Here is a 24650-nt window from a genome sequence, read left to right as displayed (position 1 = left end):
GCAACACTATAGAGTAGAAATGCTTCCGGTTGTAGTAGTCACTGGCATATTCTTGTGGTGCTATTATGGGTATGTGGCTCCCATCAATAGCACCCACACATTGTGGAACACCCCATCTGTCTTTAAAGTAAGCAGCCATTTCCAAAAAATTTCGTGCCTCTGGTGCAGGTAAGTGGATTGGCAGTAATACGCTCATCACGGCCTCACAAAAATCTGATAAAGAATTGTATACAGTGCTTATCCCCACTCCAAACAGGTGACTGATTGTCCTGTACTCGCTGTTGGTGGCCAGCTTCCACAGTGCCATAGCCACTCTTTTTTGTACTGGGATGCATAACCTGAAATTTGTGTCCATCCTGCCGATTGTGGGGTCCGACACGGCGGCATATGTACTCAAATGTCTCTGGGGAGACTCGGAAATTCATAATGAATTGGCTTCGGTTAAATGTTGGCACGATTACATCCCACCAATGGCTTGTGCGTGGATGTCTCCAAACCACAGGAGACGTCCGTTGTCTCCGAAGCCACAGCATCTATTAACAGATAAATATGTCTATATAATACATCCACCACTTACAAAATTGTTGATTGTAATATGGTTGTAGGTGTCAGGTTGGCTACTTTCAATCCAGAATTTTTTTTTTCAATTTTATGTAGTGGACCCCCCATTTTTGGTTATTCCCTTATTCCCATTCTCTGTCTTGGTGTCATGTGTTTTGAACTTTAATTGTGCAGTTGCACGTTGTTACCAGAGGATGGCAGCACAAGACTATACAAAGAGCTGAGTAGCCAGTAACTGAGGTCATGTGACCAAAACGAAACCTAAGACACGGTTATGAACTCAAGGCACCAGTACCGGAGCTGTATTAATTGTGAGGAGTAATAACGAACCCTCGAAATCAAAGCACAAGTAAGGACATTTTTCATTAAGTTTGCAACATATACAAGGAGTTTATTTGTCAAATGCATTGAATTACAAAGTAATTACGCTGTCTCATCTGGATGTGGGCCCAGAACAAGATTTGAGTGATGGGGACATGAATCGCTACAGTAAAGGGCATACAGTGTACGTATAGCCAAGGCTAGTCGATTGGAGGAGTGATTAAATGGATACTTCGTATCTATTCACAAATCCTAACACACCAGCGAGAGCAGAAAAAAAGCCTCTCCTCCTGTCCTGACACGTCGAATTGAAGTCTAAACAGCTAGACTTGTTTTCTTGATTGAAAGTAGGACACCCACTAGGCCTATCGGAATTCATAGGACACGTACCCGACGTCTAATGGAAAACCTTCTTCTGCTGTGCAGCCTGTTCAGTGTGGTTAGACGCAACCACCCTTCATATTGACTTTGAATAAACATTTTAATAACGCTGACCAGCAAAACAAGACACACATTTCGTGGCGCCATGGTGGATGATCTCTGAGGTTGTTACCAGGGTAACATTATTGCACTTCACTACTCTAGAATCTATATCGGTTCGCGGACGTAAGATTCCATTCAGTGCTGAACCCTATGGAAATCCGTGCTGGTGCCGGAGCCGGAGCCAGCCTGAGGCCAGTTCAGCACCGGCTCCAGCACCAGCACCGGGCTGGCCCTGGTCGAAAAGTGATATTAGGTTCAGAAGTCCTCCTGCATCGAAGTAAGCTGGCCTTAAGGTGATGATACACAGTGCAACTTTTTGAGCAATGTATCTGGGCAACGAGAAAGCAAAACATTAGTTTGGACTCTGTTTGACTACAACACTTTTATCAAGAGAACCTGGATTAGCAGTAGACAACTTTTTAAATCATTACATCAGACAGTTAGGAGCCAGTCATGTTGTTACCCAGCATCATTGTTCAAAAAGCTACCTTTAGCCCTTCATAAACTTCCTCTTAATCATAATTTCCCTTCCACAGTGTGGTAAGACCAATGCTAGACTTGAAAGCAAAGGTAGAGGAAATATATGGATGGGGTTTTCCTTTTTACATTCACATTTTTCCAACTCTGTAATGTGACGATGAGGTCGGCGTACACTGTTCGATGTCCTCAGTTGTGGTCATTTGCTTGTGTGACGGACGGTGTGTTTGAATGGTACACATGCCTACACAAGGAAACCTGTTTCAACCACCCCGCCTTTTCCTTTGGGCATTCATCTGTTTGACTGATAAAGTTTTGCGTTTTGTTGGTGGACAGACAGGCACTCTCATGCTTGTATGCACCCACATATACAGGCATACACAGACCTTCTCTCTCTCTCTCTCTCTCTCTCTCTCTCTCTCTCTCTCTCTCTCTCTCTCTCTCTCTCTCTCTCTCTCTCTCTCTCTCTCTCTCTCTCTCTCTCTCTCTCTCTTTCTCAAACACACACAAACGCACATATGTTTGAACTCAACATTCAATATCACTCACTAACCTCTCCCTTCCTTTTTTTCTGCAATAGCAACACACACATGGGAGAAAAATGGAAAATTTGAGCGTACAGAGAAGACAAGCTGGACAACAAGCAAGTTGTCGTCTTCCCCAACTGTGTTTCCCCCGACCCGTGGGCCTCTGGAGAGAGCAGGCCACAGGCTCCAGTCACAGGCCACAGCCAACCACCATGGTGACGGTGTCTCATCGCCGGTAGAACCCCCATCACCTGTCCAGAGTCCCCAGACACCAGACACCCCTACTCGCCGCAAAGGTGACCACAAAGAATAACACAGCAGACACAGACATAGATGTAGCCATAGACACAACAGACACACACATACACACGCGCGCACACACAGACACACACACACACACACACACACACACACACACACACACACACACACACACACACACACACACACACACACACACACACACACACACACACACACACACACACACACACACACACACACAAATAGAGCCCACCCATCCCACATTCCTACCGGAAAGGTAAGCAAAAAGGAGTAAACAGCCTGACAACAAGCACTGTTTAAAGTCAGTACACACAACACATGACACTAAGTAGTACTCGGTCACTCATTCTGCCCAGAGGAGATAACATGTAAGAGCCAGCAGACCAGTAAAGGGGAGTCTGTCTGCAGTATGTACAGACACACTCACAGATGCAAACACAGACAAAAACACAAACATTGTGCATGCATGGAAGCACACACACACACACATACACACACACACACACACACACACACACACACACACACACACCATATATGAGCCACTGATTGTGTGCCATGTTTCCTTGACTGCACCGCGATTACTTCTCCAGGCAATCTCCTTTGCCTCAATTAACACACACACACACACACACACACACACACACACACACACACACACACACACACACACACACACACACACACACACACACACACACACACACACACAGAGAGACACACACACACACACACACACACACACACACACACACACACACACACACACACACACACACACACACACACACACACACACACACACACACACACACACACACAAACACACAGGAAGTCTCATGGTATGGGCATGCAAGTAGAAACTAATTATTGGCTACTGTACATCACATGTCACACACAGACAAATACAGGCTCCACCCCCACCCAGTGTGTCTTCTGTGCCGTACTGTATCAATAGTGTTTCCTCTTCACTGTCCGCAGGTGTCCTGAAGAGCAGGTCAAGCTCAGGAACAGGTGAGATAACCTTTCTGCATCTATACACACACACACACATGCTCAAACACACACACACAGACACAAATAGCACAAACATAGCATTTCCTAATCTTCAAGCAGGTTTCTTAGTTGAATTGCAAGGGCACAGTCTCTCCAGGGTCGAAGTATTGTTCCTCTTCTTTGCTGATTGAAAGATTATACTCTCTAGACTCTAGCAGCTCTAGCCTACTTGAAAGTCTTGTTTGTGAGTGATCACGTAAGTTCAAGCAAGTACATTTGGAGCAGAAATGTTGTTGGTTTTGACAAAGGTTAAAGCTGGTTAGTTTCTCTTCTGCGTTTTTTCTCATCAGCATGATGGGAAGTCGCTGTTTCAGTTCAGTCGTGACAAAAGATGTGTTTAATAAGTGCGTGACTACACGTAGACCACTTAGGCTCGTGCTGCCAGTGTTCACGTAGGTTTTTCTTAAGAAACAAAACAATGTAGGTTCATGAAAGGAAATTACATTGCATTTTATCTATTGCACTGGCCATTGTTGTGTTTTCAGGTTAAACTGAAACAATGGCTGACATTGGCGACTGGGCTTTGGCAAAAGATTGTTTTTCTGTGTGGCTGAGCATGAAAGAGAGCGAGAGAGAGAGAGAGAGAGAGAGAGAGAGGTGTGGCTGAGCATGAGAGAGAGAGAGAGAGAGAGAGAGAGAGAGAGAGAGAGAGAGAGAGAGAGAGAGAGAGAGAGAGAGAGAGAGAGGATGAGAGATGAGCAGTCCTAAAAAGCTGACATCAAAGACCTCTGTTTTCTCATCTCTGATCCCTTTATGACGTCCGGGCAAACAGCCCAAAACCACCAAGATTTGAATAATGACATATACATTTCTGCCACTGCGAAACCTCTGGTCAGTGGCAGTGCTCATTGATATGAGGCTATCTTTACAGCTCATAGCTTAATATGGACTGAAGCAAACACACCTCTGTGTCATGACTGGCAGCTTCATCAGCTGTGACAACAATGATTACATTCCCTTTGGTGACATCACCTGACTCACCTATGGAAAGCAAATGACGTCACATTAATGCAAAATAAACATAAACATTTATTGTTAGTTGTTTTTTTGAATGTGATCTATTGCCTTTACATGGTTGAAAGACTTTGTTTGAATGTACTCAGATCACCCGCTCTTTCTCTCTCCATCTCTCTCTCCATCTCTCTCTCACACACACACATATAAACTGTATGTGGTGTGTATTCATATGGCTTAAAGTTGTAATCTGACCTGGTGAAAATGATACAATAAACGAGTGGTTAAAACTCAAATCTCTCTCTCTTTCTCTCTCTCCCCTCCCCCCTCTGGCTTTGTGTGTGTGTGTGTGTGTGTGTGTGTGTGTGTGTGTGTGTGTGTGTGTGTGTGTGTGTGTGTGTGTGTGTGTGTGTGTGTGTGTGTGTGTGTGTGTGTGTGTGTGTGTGTGTGTGTGTGTGTGTGTGTGTGTGTGTGCAGCTCCTCCACTGCTCTTCTTGACCCCCTCCTCTGTGGTGGAGGTCCATGTGGGTGCAGAGGCCCGGCTGACAGCAGAGTTCAGTGGCAGCTCCCCCATCGCATCCTGCTGGTTACACAACAAAGAGGAGGTGTTTATACTGTATATACATACACACACACACACACACAGATACACATGGGCAGGCACACACACACACACACACACACACACACACACACACACACACACACACACACACACACACACACACACACACACACACATACACACACACACACACACACACACACACACACACACACACACACAGATAACAGATACACATGGACACACAGATACACATGGACACACACACACACACACACACACACACACACACACACACACACACACACACACACACACACACACACACACACACAGTGCATATTATACTGTACCTGTAAGTACATGCATGCATGTAAAGATCATGGGATAAGTGTATGCCATATCGGTTTTGGCAAATATGATACATACATTTTACCAGCGACAAAATACTTTGCAAGTACATTATGAAAATCCCTCTACAACACATGGATAAACAGTAGACCCTTTGTTTCTTTCTTGTTGTTCTTCTTCTCTCTCTCTCTGTCTATGTCTCTCTCCCTCTCTCTCTCTCTCTCTCTCTGTCTCTCTCTGTCTATCTGTCTGTCTGTCTCTCTCTCTCTCTCTCTCTCTCTCTCTCTCTCTCTGTCTCTCTGTCTCTCTCTGTCTCTCTCTCTCTCTAGGTGACAGACAGGCCTGGGTACCGGGTGGAGAGCAGTGACAGCCACAGCACTCTGCTGATCTCCTCAGCCAGGCTAGAAGACGCCGGCCTGTACTGCATACTGCTGCGAGACCGCAAGACCTCCGCTCAGCAGACACTCACACTGTCCGTAACTGGTAAGGACCCGCCTCTTCTCTCATGCTGTCTTTTTATTGGTCAGGGGTCCTAAAGACCTCCGCTCAGCCTACTCTTTCCATCACTGGTAAGGACCCGTCTCCCCTCTTATGTCTAGACCAGACCTAGATATGAATAGACCAGACGCGATTTTTGCGACACCGGCGACGGAAGTAATTGACTTTGTATTGAGTCGCTGGAGACAGAAGAGACAAAAGCAATTTGAGCGACTAGAGGTGATTTGAGTGACTTAACGGACAGTTTGTAGTTGGACATGAGCGAATATTATGCAAATGGCTGCAGCCAACTGCAATGTCAGAATGCTTGCATTCTGCTTTTAGTGATCATAGTCTGTCACTTCTATAGCTTGTGTTGCTCTTGCTAGACAGTCCAGCGATTCTGTGTCACTGAAAAGGTGCGCTGGTGTGTTCGCCTGGTCATGCTGTCTTGTTATTGGTCAGGGATCCTAAAGACCTCCATTCAGCAGACAATCGCAATGTACACCACTAGTAAGGTCCCGCCTCTCCTTACACACCTTCTTGTGATTGCTCAGGAATCCTCTGTCCTGTCACAAGATCAAAAGTGGCCGTCTTGTCCATTAGGGAACTGCCTTTCTTCTCAGGCCTTTCTCGTTATTGGTCAGACAGTCTTCTTCCATGCGAGAAGAGCATCAAAAAAATCGATCTGTCACTGCTAAGGGCCTGCCCTCTTTCTCATGTCATGTTGCTTTTGACTGGGGGTTAACTGCCATGCCACACAAGCTCAGCACAACAAGCACTCACCCTGTCTGTCAGTGGTTAAGACTTGTCTCTGTTCCACCCCGTTCTTGTTATTTGTCTTCTGCACCTTCTTGTTATTGGTCAGAGGTCACCTGCCATGTCACTGCCACTTAATTTGAACCCTACACTGGTAAATGCTTTCACACCGGTAAGATGGGACTTAAATTCCTAGTGGTGAGGTCCCTTAAAGGAACAGTCCACCCTTTTTCGATCTTCACATATTTGCAGTATTTACCAGTATTACACATAATCGTGCATATCAATTTCTTCTCAATAGCTTTATTACTTAGATTTACATTATTAGCTTAGCTTAGCACAATCACTGGAGGTGAATGGTGTTGGAAAATAGGCTAGATTCTGAGGTCCTGAAATGTAATGCATTGGCTTACAACAAGTAGTTCAGGTATTCATTTGTGTTTGCAAGGAAATTCTACAATATTTGGATATGATTAAAAACATTAAAATTAATGTGTCTTGTTTTTCTGTTGGTGGGCACTCAAACCATTGAATAATGGCCCCATGTGACAATCATGAGATGAGCATGTTGAGTAATTGCCCATTCTTTTTAGGAGAGCCTACAGATGTCATCAAAACATTGTCGTGAGACAAGCTGAAAGCCTGTCATTTCATGTTTGATTAACTGATTGCTTATTTTCCTTAGAGAAGGAGTCTGAAGTCCAAAGAGTATAGGCCTACAGGAAGAACCGCAATGTGCATACTAACTCCTTGAAGTATCATTCTTTCTAGGACACAGGATACAGTGATGTCACTCAGAAGCAAAACTATTTGACTTAATCCTTTGTAGGAGGCCAGGGGCCGGATTCACAAAGAATCTTAAGAACAAAATAGTTCTTAACTGGTACTTTTCTCTTAACTTTTGTCTTAAGTCAAAAGTTAAGAAGATTCCAAATTCACAAACAAACTTCTTACGTTGTTTCTTAAATTTCGTCCTAAGATTTTCCCTAAGAAATTTTATTTTTCATTTTATTTATTTGAACCCATTTTCACAAAACACAATTAAAAAAATATATATTTTTAATATAATATATGATTATTATCAATGTTTTGTGACTGTGTGCAATATTTTTGTTCAGTTAGTCTACAAACTTATATTCAATGGGACTTTTAGTGGCTTTGAAAAAACTGAAAGAAAAGTCTGCGACACCAAGCTCCCGTTGCTCTTTTTTAATGTGACGTTTCGGGCAGCATGCCCTTCATCAGATTCCATTGTTTTCAATAGAACCACGCACACTGGCGCCGATGCCCTCGGACATTCGCCGATGTCGGATAGCAATTAGAGACAAGTTCTATTTTGTCGGCGCCGCCCATTGACTATCAATGCAATGTTCGTGTGAAATTGGGTTTGGGGGTCCGAATTCTGTCGGAAGCAAAAGTGCGCCGCAGTGCTGTCGGAGCCAGTGTGCGTCCGGCCTAAGAGGCTAGCCTATATAAAATGTAGGCCTATCTAATATTTTAGTTGAACAAGCTGACTACATTCAAAAGCTGGTAAAGCCACTAAAAGTAGTTAAAGAGAAAAAAAACACGCACATCCGTCTCAAAAAGATTGGGTGCAGGACCAGCAAAAATACCATGAAAAAACTGAAAGACAGTTGGAGTTTTTGATTCTTTTGACTCGGATTTTGAACACGCAAGAAGTGTAGGCCTAGACCAAGACGGTGAACTTCAACAACGGTACCATTAGCATCACTCCACAAGTGATCACTGGACGGAATTATATTTGAGGTACATGTTATATTCGGTACCATAGACTTTCATTGCTATGTTAAATATGGCTATACTGTCAATTTCAGACCAACATATTCTCATATTTTACCAGGTCTTAACTACAGATGAGGTGTCGAAGGTGGAGGGTCAGACTGAAAGATTGCCTTATCTGACAGTTCGCAGTTGCATGTCATGATCATCACCCATACATAATTACCATGCACCATAGGCCATGCCTCCATTTGCTGCTCATGTATGTGAGTATTTTACGTGTAATTAAGTGTATCGTGTGTTTGTCCTCCAGACAGGCCCCATCCTCCAGTGTGCTGCCCCGTGGTGTCCTTCTCTCCTCACGGCCCCGTGCTCTCCTGGTCAGGCCCCAGCTACGACGGTGGCAGCGCCGTCACAGGCTATGTGGTAGAGATCCAGGAGCTGGGAACAGGGAAGACAGGGGTGTGGCGCGAACTCACTAGCCAGTGTAAGAGCACCTCTCTCAGGCTACACTCAGACGACGTCCAGGCGCGAGGGCAGTACCGGTTCCGGGTGCGCGTCTGCAACGCAGTGGGAGTCAGCGAACCGAGCGAGGAGTCAGAGGTGTTTGAGATGGAGGCTGAAGGTGAGGGGGCTTTGCCTGTTAGATTCAAGATTCAACATGTTTATTGTCATTTTCGTATAAGACAGTGGGATTGTTTAGAACAACAGCACTGCATAGTTTAATGTGTAAGATTTGTGAAAAGTTAACAAAAAAAACAAAAACAAAAAAAAAGTTCGACAGGCGGACAAAGGTGCATCCGTCTATGATCTGCTGCCTTGTGGACACAGAAAGGAATAACAATTGAAAGAACGCGTTTCCGATGGAAAGACAGACCGACCGACCGACGGACGTACCCTCTTATAGAGATGCTAGGATGCATTTAAAAAAAGATTTTTTTTAAAAACGTGCCTGTGCTTGACCCCCCAAGGTCCCTTTAAATGCATCAATAAGACTATTGGCTCAATTTGGCCCAATATTTTGTCCGACTTGGCTGCCAACCACTTGGTTATGCAAATATGCAACTACAGTGTATAGTACATTACTCAACTGTACACATGGTGTTTTTTGGTCTTAGCTTGGTAAAACATTACATAAAATACACTAGTTCAGTAAAACTAGAAAAGAAATCTATCTTAGTGTCGGCCAAAGGTCCACGAGTCCTTGTCAGGGGCAGCCGGCAGACTATTGATGAAAATGGGTATTATCATGACAGATGTCAATACCCTGTCAGATTTGTCTATGAGAGGATTGACTGGGAATGACTCTGCTATCTTTGAACAGCTGAACAGATTTTTCCAGGATATTATTTCCCTAGTTTTAACTTTAAATATGGTGCGTGTGTGTGCGTGTGTGTGTGTGTGCGTGCGCGTGCGTGCGTGCGTGCGTGCGTGCGTGCGTGCGTGCGTGTGTGTGTGTGTGTGTGTGTGTGTGTGTGTGCGTGCGTGCGTGCTTGTGTCTTTGTGTATGTGTGTGTGTATTTTGTGCTTCTCAGAGGACCAACAGGAGGAGATTCCTCAGTATGTGGATGTCACGATCGACACCAGCCATAAGGTCACGGACCACTACAATGTCTTAGAAAAACTTGGATCGTAAGTGTAGCTAACATCATAACACAGTCACACAGTCAGTACTTGTAAGACTTTGACACTCAGTTACATAGTAATTAGTAACTACCAATGTTTTAATCTTAAGTGTAAAGTAAAAACCCTTTAACCCTGTAGCTCACCTATTTGTCCTTATTCTGAAGTAAAAGCTTCTTCAGAGCTGTTTGGATCAAATTTGTGCCAGGGTTTTACTTTGTAACATCGGAAAGCTGACACCCCAGAAACCGACATTGAAAATCAGACAAAACAGTTTGAAAGAGATTTCCTCATTGTGGTGTTTTGTCTTTCTCACCCAGGGGGAAGTTTGGCCAGGTGTTCCGCCTTAAGCACAAGGAAACGGCTCATGTGTACGCCGGCAAGTTCTACAAGGGCCGCCGGGAGAAGGAGAGGCAGGAGGCCAGGAAGGAGATTGAGCTCATGAACCACCTCCATCACCCAAAACTGGTGCAGTGTGTGGCGGCCTACGACATCAAGCCTGAGATCGTCATGGTGATGGAATTGTGAGTATTTTTTTGCATTACATTATGTATACGTATTGTGTCCCGTGACAGGCTATGTTATTAGGTAGGGAGGTTTTCTGTGTGTGTCTGTAGGTGTGTGTGTGTGTGTGTGTGTGTGTGCATGTGCATGTGTACGTGCATCCATGTGTGCATGCGTCCATGTGTGCGTGACGTGTGTGTGTGTGTGTTTAGTCTGTGTGTTCGTAGTCAGATTTCTTGATTTGGAGTGACGCCAGTCATAGGCAAGTTAGAACAAGGAAGGAGATGCGGGGTAGGAAGAAGGAGTTGGAGGCCTGAGCAGGGACAATAGAAGGGTAATCACATTCAAGGTATTTACTCTCATATGACATAGGCATGGTCCTGCAAAGGACAGATAAGTATATTCATTGTCAGGGCTCCACTGTCTTTTAAATAGAATTCATTTATAACCCTTGGGCCCTGACTGTACCCACAAAGACAGATTATGGCATTAAAATTCTTTAGGGCTGATTTGATTAGTCTGACTCTCCGTTGACCCGTGCTGAGCAATACTGACTTTACTGTTTCAGGATCCTGTATGTGGCTGTGTGTTGTGTGCTCATGATGGCATGACATGATGTGGTCCTCAGGAGCCAGCACTGACACAATGGCTTTGTTGTAGTGTACTGAGGTACACTTCGATTAAGTGGCATTTTATTATAACAGCTACATCCTGTGACAACACCTAACACTTAAGATTGTTAAATATTTTGGGCTTTTTGATATTTTGGGCTTTTATGCCTTCAACCCATTTCTGGCGGATGTTGTGTTTACGCAACATTGACCAACACTGACCTGAAACTGCATGGACACAACATTCAGGCTCATTCATGCCTTTTTTGCAGGCATCAATGGGTTAAACATGTTGGTATGTTAGAGCTGTACTAAAGTACTATGAGGGTCGCAGTAGCCTTCCTCTTTTTATGTGCTTCAGAGGCTGAGGTGTTTAGGTTTTTATGGGCTGACAGGACCTTTTCCCCCAAAAAAATGTCTCAGGCGTTTAACAGGCGTTTTTTGCAGGTGTCTTCTGAAAAAATGGGTTAATTGGTAAGTAATGACAGTAATGAGTGTAAAGTGAGTAATGACAGGAAAGTGAGTGGGGGAGAGACAGAGATGGGCTAGGGTTAGGAAATGACCCAGGCTGGATTTGAACCTGGATCCGCATGGGCAATGTTGCCCACACAGAGCACATGTTGGACTCAATCTTGAGGTAAGAGAATCTTCAAAGACACTATGTTTCATTCCCTAATCCAGCATAGCGGGTGGGGAGCTGTTTGAGCGCATCGTGGACGACAGTTACGAGCACACGGAGGTCACCAGTTCCAGCTACATGCGGCAGGTCCTGGAAGGGGTGGGCTTCATGCATCAGCAGAGCATCGTCCATCTGGACCTCAAGCCCGAGAACATCGTCTGCGTGGACCAGAGCGGAACCCGCATCAAGATCATCGACTTTGGACTGGCGGCAAAGCTAGGTGAGGGTTTGCCTGATTATCATCGACTTTCGAGTGCCTTTTCGAGACTTGGTCAGACCAATTGCATAACGATGAAGGTTTCCCAAACGGTTTGCTACCGGTCGAGGCCAGACAAGGTTGTGCCGAAGCTTAAACGAAACATTTTCTTAATCCCAATAGAAAATCTCTACTTAAACCATGTCACTGCCTTGAACATGCCTCTATCCGGGGCCGTTGGAGCTGCTCAAAGTTGATTGGTTTCCCACAAATTGGGTGGAGTTCCCTATTTCTCTGGAGCTCAGAAACAATATTTGTATTGCTCCTGGCTTGACTAGAAGCAACGCTGAAGGTGTTGCGTCACTAAGAGGGCGTGGCCTGGCTAGGGGAGGGTACCAACAGTGCATAGGGCATGGCGGTGTGTGTGTGCAGGGGTGTGTGGTGGTGGTGGTTGGGCTCAGGGGGCAGTGATCTTCTATTGAAGGTGTGGTAGTCCTCTATCTCACATGTGGTTTAGACGGGCAAGGAGGCTGGGTGAGGGTGCCCACAAGGCAGGCATGGCAGTGCGTGTGGGCGTGTGTTGGGGGAGCGTGAGGGGATGTTTCTACAGTGTTTTGTCTTCTATTCAAGATTGTAATCTTCTATATTACTCATAGTATGATGACTTTGGACTGGCAGCCAAGATAGGTGAGGGTGACACGGTGGGCGTGGTAGTATGTGTGTGTGTGTGTGTGTGTGTGTGTGTGTGTGTGTGTGTGTGTGTGTGTGTGTGTGTGTGTGTGTGTGTGTGTGTGTGTGTGTGTGTGTTCTATTGAGGAAGGTAATCCCCTATCTCAGTTGGTTGTGTGACTTTGTACAGGCAAATAAACTGGGTGAGTGTGTGTGTGTGTGCGTGCGTGCGTGCGGGCATGCGTGCGTGTGTGCGTGCGTGTGTGTGTGCGTGTGGGTGCGTGCATGCGTGCATGCGTGCATTCGTGGTTGGATATGTGTACAGTGTTTTGTCTTCTATTGAAGATGGTAATCCCCTATCTGACTTTGTTTCATGATGGCTTTGTACAGGCAAATAAACTTAGTGAGTGGGCCAGTGTGTGTGTGCGTGCCTGTATTGGTCTAAATATGCGTGTGCCGCATTTATCTTCTATTGAAGACACTCTATATCACTGGCTTTGAGGCATTACAAGTTCATGACCGTTTTGAAAGTACATTTCATCATGGGTCAGTATTCCATTGTGTGGGTGCTACTTTCAACTGAGACACACACACGCACACACACACACACACACACACACACACACACACACACACACACACACACACACACACACACACACACACACACACACACACACACACACACACACACACACGCAGGTTTCTCCCATCATCTTGTCCCATGTTTTCCTCTTCAGACCCCTCCACACCCCTGACTGTGATGCACGGCACCCCTGAGTTTGTGGCTCCGGAGGTGATCAACTACGAGCCAGTCAACCTGGCCACAGACATGTGGAGCATCGGAGTCATATGCTACATTCTGTGAGTACACAACCAGAGATTCTTTAAGTATATAGAGATATGCCAACATAATAGGTTTCTATGGGCACCTAACATGACCAGGTTCCGGTCTGCCTAAAGGGGCGTGTCATATTGCTCCTAGCATTGAATAGAACAGTCCTCAGGTCTGCCTAGGTCTGCCTAAAGGGGGATTTCCCCCCCAATAATAGAACCCGGAAACAATGGGCCAATGGAACCTCTCTCTCTCTAGGCTACTCTCTCTGACACAACCTCCACAGTTTCAGACCTTTTTATGAGGACAATTTCAGCTATTTATTTTTATCAAGGAAAAATTGGGTCATGGTCAGGGTTCGTTGACACCATCAAACTTTTTTGCCAATCATTAATTGAGATCATCTTTGAGTAGTAATGTGTTATTGTCTGTGCACAGTTAACATACATTTTTCTCACTGTGTTTCTCTCTCTGTGTGTGTCATTGTGTGTGTGTGTGTGTGTGTGTGTGTGTGTGTGTGTGTGTGTGTGTGTGTGTGTGTGTGTGTGTGTGTGTGTGTGTGTGTGTGTGTGTGTGTGTGTGTGTATGTGTAGTCTGAGTGGGGAGTCTCCATTCCAGGGCAGCAGTGATGCTGAGACGTTGGCTCTGGTCACGGCAGCTAAGTGGGAGTTTGACGAGGAGAGCTTCGAGGACATCAGCTCAGAGGCACAAGAATTCATCAGCTCCCTGCTCAACAAGAACACAAGGTATCTCTCTCTCTCTCTCTCTCTCTCTCTCTCTCTCTCTCTCTCTCTCTCTCTCTCTCTCTCTCTCTCTCTCTTTCTCTGTCTCTCTCTCTCTCGAACTCTCTCTCTCTGTCTCTCTCTCTGTCTCTATCTCACTCTCACTCACTCACTCACTCACTTCCTGACCTACAAGGCATTGCACACATTAATGTATGCCCCACCTGAACGAACACACATTACCTCAAATAGAAACACAGATTGATTATCTCTCTCACTCTCTCACATGGACACTCCTGATTATTCCAAATGCAAACACCAACACACACACCCTTATACTGACATAGGGGACTAAGGGGTCCTCAATTGGCTTATCTTGGTTTCACAGATGTTAGGTAGTAGGTTCAACTGTGTGTGTGTGTGTGTGTGTGTGTGTGTGTGTGTGTGTGTGTGTGTGTGTGTGTGTGTGTGTGTGTGTGTGTGTGTGTGTGTGTGTGTGTGTGTGTGTGTGTGTGTGTGTGTGTGTGTTTGTGTGCGTGTGTGTGTTGTGTTTAGGCGCAGGATGTCGTGTAAGGAGGCCTTGGCCCATCCCTGGCTGGTCTCCGCTGGAGCAGGAGCTGCTAAGTGCCTCTCCAAAGACAAGATGAAGAAGTTCCTGGCCAGACAGAAATGGAGGGTAGGGAGGGGGGAAGTGCCACATGGCACTAATGCCCCTTACGTACTGTACCATGAATGGGCTCGCATGCCCGTGGGGGACCCAGGTTCGAGTCCGGCCTCGCCCTGGTCCACCACCCAAACCAGAGAGAGTAGAGAAAGAGAGGTTCCATTGGCCCATTGTTTCCGGGTTCTATTATTGGGGGGGAAATCCCCCTTTAGGCAGACCTAGGCAGACCTGAGGACTGTTCTATTCAATGCTAGGAGCATTATGACACGCCCCTTTAGGCAGACCGGAACCTGGTCATGTTAGGTGCCCATAGAAACCTATTATGTTGGCATATCTCTATACTTAAAGAATCTCTGCCCAAACCCACATCATCTCTCTTTCCCACTCATTTCCTGTCATGTTTTTCACTGTCCATTGTACAAAAAGGAACAAACACACATAACAAAGAGTAGAAATGGATGGTAATTAGGTGACAATGGCTATGTTTACATGATGGTTTTGATTCCGAATTAATAATTCTGAATTAAATAGTTCCATTGAGTTTACTTTGATCTTGCATTTGATTGCGAATGGTTTACATGACGTTTTCAATAAAAGTAAGTTCATTCTGAATTAAATGTCTTGTGTAAACGAGGCCAGTGTAGACCTTACTTGGGGTCAAAACGTGTTTTTTTGTTCTTTCTTCTAAGCATGTACAGTACTAGCTAAGGGAGTTACTGTAGTGTTGAATATCCCAACCATACACACAAGGTTAAAAACTGCAGAGCCTGTTTGATAGCTATTTAACTCTGCAACGTGCACTGTTTATGAAGTGTTTGTCTTGGGCAAGAGGGAGGTCTGGGCAGACTACAATGAGGCATGGAACATATCTCTCTCTCTCTCTCTCTCTCTCTCTCTCTCTCTCTCTCTCTCTCTCTCTCTCTCTCTTTATAGAAAACTGGAAAAGCTCTCTTGGCTCTGAAGAGGATGGCGTTGAAACCCAGAGAAAGTACGGTGTCCTCATCTAGCCCTGTAGAAGGTGAGAGACATTGGAAAGTAACCAGCAAGTGTCAGCCTCCTTTACTTCACCTGTTCTTTTTCTTGACTTTGCATCTATACCCAACCCCCAACCCCCATCCTCTCTCTCTCTCTCTCTCTCTCTCTCTCTCTCTCTCTCTCTCTCTCTCTCTCTCTCTCTCTCTCTCTCTCACGCACACACACACACACACACGCACACACACACACACACACACACTCTCACACACACACACATTCACACACACACACACACAAACTGAAGTGTTATGGTGGTGTTTTCTGTAGAGTCCCCTGAGGTGTTGGAGTCTTTGGAGAAGAAGCTGCAGTCAGCTCCACAGTTCAGTGAAGCGCCCTCAGACCTCACCGTGAAGACTGGAACCACGGCCGTCATCACCTGTAAAATCACAGGTAAACACGCACGCGCGCGCGAACACACGCACACACACACACACACACCTTCATATCTTTGTGGGGCCCTCCCATTGACTTCTATTCATATTAACCCAAGCAATAGCTAATGAATGTGGGCCCCATAAAGTACCATTAAAGGGAGTTACCACCTTTGTTAGGTGTACACAACACACACACACACACACACACACACACACACACACACACACACACACACACACACACACACACACACACACACACACACACACCGCATTACCCAGCAACTTGTCTATCAGCCAAAACCATTCCGATTCCTCTGTATGTATGTATGTATGTAGTTATTAAAAGTAATAAAGCTACAGTATATCACGAAAGTGAGTACACCCCTCACAGTTTTTGCAGATTTGTGAGTATATCTTTTCATAGGAAAGCATTACAGAAATTTCACTTTGACACAATGATTAGTGACCTTTTAACAACATATTTAAATTTCTTGTTCACTCAGAAAAAAAACTAAATACAGCCATTAATGTTTGAACATTAAAATCCGGTAGAGAATGGGCCGTGTTGGCTCGAATTGTCTTGAAATGAAAAGGAATTAAAGGGGAGGTCATCTGTGTGCGTTTCAACCTTTCTTTGCATTGAACTTTTACATTTTGAGTGTGCACCTGGCTTAAGAGTGATTCTCTAATTCGCCTACACTTTTAGGTCCGTGGATTTTATTTGGCAATTCCACTAACTATTAACTGCATCCAATGATGTTTTGGACATTAGAAAACATTTATCTTTCATATAATACAGAAAGTGTAGACATAGCATTCTTTCCCTCAGCAAGAATGAATATTTAATACTGGTTTTGGGCGTTTTCATGCCGTCCTGTTTTCCAAATGTCAGATTCAGTCTTCATATTAGCATGTAAAGAAACTTGTTTTGCCCAAGACGATTGCAAATGTTGATTCACAGTAATCATCACAATATGACAAAACTGTCAGAAAGACCACTGTCCTTTCCATTATACATGAAATTTGCCATTTTGTGTGTGTCCACGAAAACTGTGTTAACCATGTCACGGTCTGAAACCTCCTCCATAAATCAGTAATGGTTTGGTCTTAGGCCATATGAATAACATCACGTGATGTCATAACCTCTTTGGCAGGATACGGGAAGACTTTTTGGTAAATTTTGAGCTCCATCCTTCCATAATTTAATCCATTCTTTTTCATGTTCTCATAGCGGGAAAATTGCCTGTCAACTGTGTTATCAACATATTCATAAGAATCTGAATTAGAAATCACATGTAGAAAAACACAGATAAAGCATACAGATACATGAATTGATTAAGGTGTTGTGGTGGAACTTCTGAGGTCCTCAGTTAGCACAACACCATAAAAATGGCTGAAATGTCAACGGTGTTAAGGGCGGGTTATACTTCCTTTCAGTGCCACGGAGTGTGCTTGTCCCAGCCATGATGCAGTTAATTTTGGTTTATGCCCTGTTTTGAAGCGCGGTCTGCGCGATGTCATTTCACGCTCAAACTGCCTTCAATACAAAGAGTAACCTAGACGTGTCAGTTGTTTTTTAGCGTCACAGAGTCGACGACAATGAAAATGAAACATTAGGCCTACATATTTATGTCACGTGCATTTTTGATCGCACTGGCAGCCAGCGCATAGTTTGGAACAAAGAAGTGGCTCATTTGTCGAGGATAGGTCGCACGAAGCGGAATGTTTCCTCGACCTCGGAACACTGTTCAACTGTCCAAATAACTTCGGCTCAATTCGCAACAGCGTCGTAACTTGCAAGCGCACGTGTTGTCTTTGGTTCGTGTAAATAAATCAAACGACAAAGCACGGGCAACTTATTTAAGGAAGAGCTCACAGTCCGAGACCGACGAAGGTTAGAACAAGGAAGTAGCTTGTTCTCTCGACTCGAGGACAGAGCAGGCTGGTTGAGAGGACCAATCAGAGACCTATTTTTGCCCTTCACGCCGTCGCTGTCTGCATTATCCCTGCGTCGAGACACAATTTCGGGGAGGTGCCCCAGAGTACCTGCGTGATGGGGGGTGCTTCACTCCGTTTACTGCGCGGCTCACTGCATCATGACGCAGGGACACTGATCTCGAGGCATAAACCACCCTTTACCGTCAATGGTGTTACAATTAAGTATGACAGTCAGGGTTGCCAGATGAGGCTGATGATTTCCAGCCCAAAAAATGATCAAAATCCGCCCTAAAAACCCGCCCAATTCTATTGATTTATATGGCAGTGGGAAGGTTTTTCTGATAGATGCCATTTTTACCCGCACACGGCCATCCTAAGCAGCCCAATTGGGCGGGAACCAGCCCAATCTGGCAACACTGATGACAGTTGAGGAGGAGTATGTTTTTGCCAATTTATATCCATATTGACAGACAAACAAACAAAATAATTTGTGTTCTAGGGAGATGGGTTTGTCTGCTCTGTTTTTTCTCCTAAAAAAGTGCCGACTTGTTCCCCTGCACTTTTGACCGTAACACAGTTGAGTAACACGGTTGACTGTTTTGAAAGTGTTTTTGCGCTATTGATCCCTTATGTGTTGGAAAAATCCTATGAACATACACTAGGGATTATCTCTGGAGAAGGAAGTCTTGTGTAAGGAGGGTGACTATATTCAAATCAGACGTTACAGGGATTTATGATGAAAAATGTGTCAGTCTGTATCACAGTGACTCATAAAATCCTACTTATGAAGCTCAACAAACACATTTCTACCATGAAGACTCGAGAGGCAAATGAACGTTATTAACATTTATTGAACAATAGACATGATACAAAAATGCATGAATCCGTTTGGCGAACAATTTACACTTGATATAAAATGCATGAATCTGTTTGGCGAAGGTTCCCGTCTTCGCGTTGAACTCCAGGGTAGGACGGCATATCCTCCAGCGGAGATGGAGGCGGGCGTAGCCTGCCCCCTAACAGACGGGAACCACTGGTGACGGTGGACGGAGGGGTGGTGGTGGCTTCAAAGTCGGCTTAACTGGAAAGCAGAGATCAGAATGAGTGACTGATTTTTAAACAAACGTGAATGCGATCCATTGGCTGAGAGGGAACGATGCCTGAGTGATGCGTAACGGGGAAATCCCCAATCTCGCGTTGTGATTGGTTGACGATCCTGGGCAATGATGACGCATGTATGATCTGTCAAAAGGGAGATTGGATGGTTAGCCTAGTAAGTTTGACAGCCGAGAAATTCGAGTCTCCCTGGTAGAATTTACGCAAGCTCCCATTTCTACCATGAAGACTCGAGAGGCAAATGAACGTTATTAACATTTATTGAACAATAGACATGATACAAAAATGCATGAATCCGTTTGGCGAACAATTTACACTTGATATAAAATGCATGAATCTGTTTGGCGAAGGTTCCCGTCTTCGCGTTGAACTCCAGGGTAGGACGGCATATCCTCCAGCGGAGATGGAGGCGGGCGTAGCCTGCCCCAAAAATAGAGATTAGAAGTGAACTCACCTACAGCTTACAAGGAGACACCATCTGAAAGACATGAAAAGTTAGTTAGATGATTGATTGATAGACGGAAAATGAAGGACGATAGGTGATGATGATGATGATGATGATGATGATGATAATGATGATAATGATGACAATGATGATGGGTGATAGGTGATAGGTGATAGGTTGGAAGACGAATGATGATAGATTAAATGAGATTATAAATGATAGGGATGTTCTGAGGCTTAAGCTATGGGCGGCAGTCTAGCCGAGGCATGAAGCCTGTGATGATGGTGATGATGATAATGTCGGTATCTTTGGCTATGCAAGAAGACACGGCGCGGATGCGCTGAGAACAGAGACAGCACGGCGGTAGGTTATGCTTGAGAGATGCACCTTGGGCAGGAGAGCGCTGTGAACTTAGATTGTGACGGGAGTAGGTGGAGAGCCAGAACCGTGACCTTGGTCAGGAGAAGTGGAGGCTTAAGCTATGGGCGGCGGCCCGGCAGAGGCTGGAGCCCTGTGATGATGACTATGATGATGATGATGATGATGCTATGTTAACGGGCGATGGCGCAGATGCTCTGAGAGCAGAGAGGCAGTAGAGCGTTATGATTTGATTGATAGATGCACCTTGGTCAGGAGAGCGCTGAAAACTTAGATTATGACAGTAGGTAGGGAGCCGGAATCGTGACCTAAGGGAGAGAGTAGAACATGGTGATGAATGAGTAAATGAATGAATGGATGAATGAATGAACGTAGGCTATAATATAATGTAATATGGTATTATAGTTGACATCACGGATAAACAACCACTGCAACTAGCCAGGCTGGTTCGATGTTACAAAATATGGAGATAACAGGCTTATGGACCACTATAAAATCAATCTGATAGATGAGAGAAGGATAGAATACAGACATGACCGGGTGACCGGAGCGATAGCCCCCCAAGAGATAGAGTGAATGCCGCCGACGCAGCAAAATACCACCGTCACCAGAAATGAGAATAGAAAACATAAAGATACAGACCAGATATAGCATGCTTCAATTACGTGATGAGGAGTGAGGCAAATGGGGGGGCAATCGCTATTCCGACATACCGCTATTCCGACATACCGCTATTCCGACAGCCGACATACCTTAGGGTTAGGGTTAGGGTTAGGGTCAGGGTTAGTGTTAGGGTTAGGGTAACTGTATGCACTCTCCCTAAACTGGTAAAAGCTGAGCAACGTAGCACAAACCAAAGAAATTGCATAACTCGCGCCGGTATTCCGACAATAGACATCAATGTCGGAATAGCGACATGTCGGAATAGCGCCACGTAACCAGGCAAATGCAGGAAGCGCATGCGCCAGACGACCAACGACCCAGCGCCTTGATCGCAGTAGGGGACAGACCCCGCTTAGTGGCCGTGGTGGCCACGCCGATTCTGAACGAGCGTGCTGTATACCTCTTGGGCGAGGAATGAGAAGAAGGAAACAGAGTTAACAGAACAGAAACAGCACACTGAGCAAGATGACAAAGCGAGGAATGAGCCGAATGCAACACGCACATGCGTCGGACAACCGGCAGCCCATTGCCTTGAAAGCCCGCACTATGCGGGCGTCTGCCCAGAGTGATGAGAGAGACAGCTTGAGACAAAGCATGAGTAGCTAACATAAAGACGAGCACCTCGGCCAGGATAAGCAGGAAGGTCAGGTTAAAACAGAGGAGAATCGGCAGACAACTGGTAATCACGACCTAAGAGAGGGAGATAGCAGAGCTTGTAGCTGAAACAAACAATGAATAAAACACCAAGAAAACATCTCGACAAAGAAATAATAACCCCATGTCAATTATGATAAACACCTACGCGGTGTGGCGCGGTGAATGCTTGTGCAAAGCAGGCATTGACACAGGCAGTGGGGCGGATGCCCTGGTTGGTTGAGAGAGACAACTTGCGGTAACTGCATGATTAGACTAGCAATAAAAAAAGGGGGGCACCTTAATCAGGAGAATGCAGAAAGTGCGAGCTTACGACAGAGGAGAGTTGGAGAGCCGGTTATCGAGACCGATACAAGCTGGTGACTGGCGCTAAAGTTGGGGCGACAGCCCAGTGCGATGCTGAGGCGATGGCCCATTGTGATGCCGAGTTGTGATTTTGAGCCGTGGTGTTGAGCCGTGGTGTTGAGGTGAGACAGCCCAGGGCAATGCTGAGGTGCGCCGTTAAAGCACGAGCCCTGAGGCGCCGGCCCAGGGTGATGTTGAGTCCCCGGCCCAGGGTGATGCGGAGTCGCCGGCCCAGGGTGATGCGGAGTCGCCGGCCCAGGGTGATGCGGAGTCGCCGGCCCAGGGTGATGCGGAGTCGCCGGCCCAGGGTGATGCGGAGTCGCCGGCCCAGGGTGATGCGGAGTCGCCGGCCCAGGGTGATGTGGAGTCGCCGGCCCAGGGTGACGTCGGGGCCGATGCCCAGTCCGTCGTCGGGGCCAGAGCCCAGTCCTTCGTCGGGGCCAGAGCCCAGTCCATCGTCGGGGCCAGAGCCCAGTCCATCGTCGGGGCCGATGCCCAGTCCATCGTCGGGGCCGATGCCCAGTCCGACGTTGGGGCCGATGCCCAGTGCATTACGTAGCGTATGCCCTACGTGGAGCAGCAGATGCACGTGTATGTGAAAGTGTACGGGAAAGCAGCAGAGACCACCATCACCAGATATGAGAAAACACACACAATCCGACACACAGTCCGAGCGACCTGACGATTCCAATGAAGCCTAAGGGCCCGAGTGGTGTACAGAGTGAGAGGGTTAGCCCATGGACGGCTATCAATGGGGTGTGATCAGAACCCTGACAGGACTCCATGGGCCGAGTTTCATGTATAATTTAATTATGATTATTAACCGTCATCATCGATTTACATTTCCACGGATATCACTCATTTATTTACTTATATTTGGACGGTGTACATGTAGCCCATTGTGATCAAAATAACTCGAAATAGACAAGGCATTGCGACAGGCTACTATGTCCCTTGATGCTCGGCGACCGGGCGCGGGCCGAAAGCCCCGCGTGATCTTTAAAAGGTACACTGTGCAGGAAATGGTCGAAAAAGGTACTGCAACTTTGCTGCTCATTGAAACTGAGCTGCCTATTGCCAAATTTGGTCTTACGTGAAAGTTTACCATGTAATAAACAATATTTTCTAGTACGGTCCAAGTAAAGTTTTTTTTTTTTTTTTTGAGCTAAAAAAAAAAATGCTATTTTGGGAAATTCAAAAATGGCGGACCATGGAGAAGATCCCCCCTTTCATGTAAGAAAAGTGCAATTTTCCAGTCATAAGAAATACTTAGAATTTGATGGTGGGGGCAAGTATTCATGAAAAAAGTAACATTGTTGAAGTTGCAGCATGAATTCTGGAAATAAACAACTAAAATCACAGTGTCCCTTTAACCCCTTAGCACAGCACTATGGCTCTCTGTAATGTCACAGCAATGTTGTTATGATGTAGTTAAGCATGTTCAGCAAGTGAATAGGGTCGCCGGCGACCCCTGCTGCAGTAAGAGGCTACCTAAATCCAGCCCTGAATGGCTTGAAGCGGGAGTGAGGAAGCAAGGTACACTTCTATCAATACAAACTGCAGGCAGTGCGATGACATGAGGTGATGATTGGCAAGCGCGCATAGCTTAATGTGCGAGCCAGCAGTCTAGGCCTACGAACCGAAGCCATAACTCTAAAAAGTCAACGAGACCGCCACTCCTGCGCCACATGGGCCAGTCCATGCAAACGAAAACGTAAAATAGCTTGTGTTGTGGGCATAGGCTACTGAGCGGAACATTGAAAATAGGCGGGTGCAAACTGATGAACGCACGACCGGAATCCACATGAATTAAAAACTGTAGGCGGTGCTACGGCCCGTAGGCTGAGGTCCTTGCAACATCGCTCCGGAACATAGGAAGTACGTTTGTAACAATACGTTTGACGATTACGAGTACATGGCTCTGCAATGTCCTCCGTCCGGTGTCGCGACAGGCAGCACGAAACACAGAAGGTTAACGTCGGGTTATGCGTGCGGGCGAGGCACTTCGAGATAGCCCATTTAAATCTGAAGGCCTACCCCCGGTGACGTTCCAAAAAAGCCACACCAACCGGTTCATGAAATGCTCTATAATGTTGGCAAGCGAATCACCAGTCCATCCGCAGCAGAGAGGCCGACGACGACCAAGTAAATGGTGACTCGCAGTACCCATAACGCCTCCGTAAAAACCAATGTGCTGAGCAGATATGCCGGGCTAAGTGAGCGAGGCGCAACGAGAGAGCACCGCGGGCCCAGTTACTTCGATTCCGCCCTTCCCCAGCGAATGATCCAAAAGTCACTCCAATCAGTTCATGGAATTATCCCAAATGACAGCAAACGAAACGTAGGCCATCAGTCAACCAGCGCCAGACGAGACTGATATCCGAGACATTGCAACAAGCCGAGTATGAGGCATTAGAGGCGACTTGCCTGGACAACTCCCCCGCAAAAATAGTCATTCGCTGAGATAAACGTTCCTTTGGTCCGCAGGATAAGTGAAGGGAAAGCCGCCAGGTTACTCACGAATTACACCAGTTCGGGGAAATCCATCCACAGGCAGGCTAGTTCAAAAGCAAATCCACGAGCGTCGGGAAATCAGGGAGCGGCGTGCCAAGCAAATTGATTGAAGCCTTGCGAGGAAAA

General features: G+C 45.9%; 1 protein-coding gene across 1 annotated transcript in view; it reads left to right on the top strand.

The window, feature by feature from the left end:
- Positions 1-24650, top strand: part of mylk5 (myosin, light chain kinase 5) — a 36250-nt gene that overhangs the window by 8553 nt on the left and 3047 nt on the right. The window contains exons 2-14 of the mRNA XM_063223792.1: positions 2423-2665; positions 3636-3668; positions 5142-5269; positions 5910-6063; positions 8870-9181; positions 10092-10188; positions 10500-10703; positions 11976-12193; positions 13579-13702; positions 14267-14419; positions 14951-15071; positions 15993-16077; positions 16362-16484. Of these exons, the coding sequence (XP_063079862.1) occupies positions 2423-2665; positions 3636-3668; positions 5142-5269; positions 5910-6063; positions 8870-9181; positions 10092-10188; positions 10500-10703; positions 11976-12193; positions 13579-13702; positions 14267-14419; positions 14951-15071; positions 15993-16077; positions 16362-16484 (1995 nt within the window). The remainder of the gene's footprint in view (positions 1-2422; positions 2666-3635; positions 3669-5141; positions 5270-5909; positions 6064-8869; positions 9182-10091; positions 10189-10499; positions 10704-11975; positions 12194-13578; positions 13703-14266; positions 14420-14950; positions 15072-15992; positions 16078-16361; positions 16485-24650) is intronic.

The sequence above is a fragment of the Engraulis encrasicolus genome, chromosome 2 (genome assembly GCF_034702125.1).
Source record: "Engraulis encrasicolus isolate BLACKSEA-1 chromosome 2, IST_EnEncr_1.0, whole genome shotgun sequence".
Taxonomy (NCBI): Eukaryota; Metazoa; Chordata; class Actinopteri; order Clupeiformes; family Engraulidae; genus Engraulis; species Engraulis encrasicolus.
This window is presented reverse-complemented; position numbering and strand designations above follow the sequence as displayed.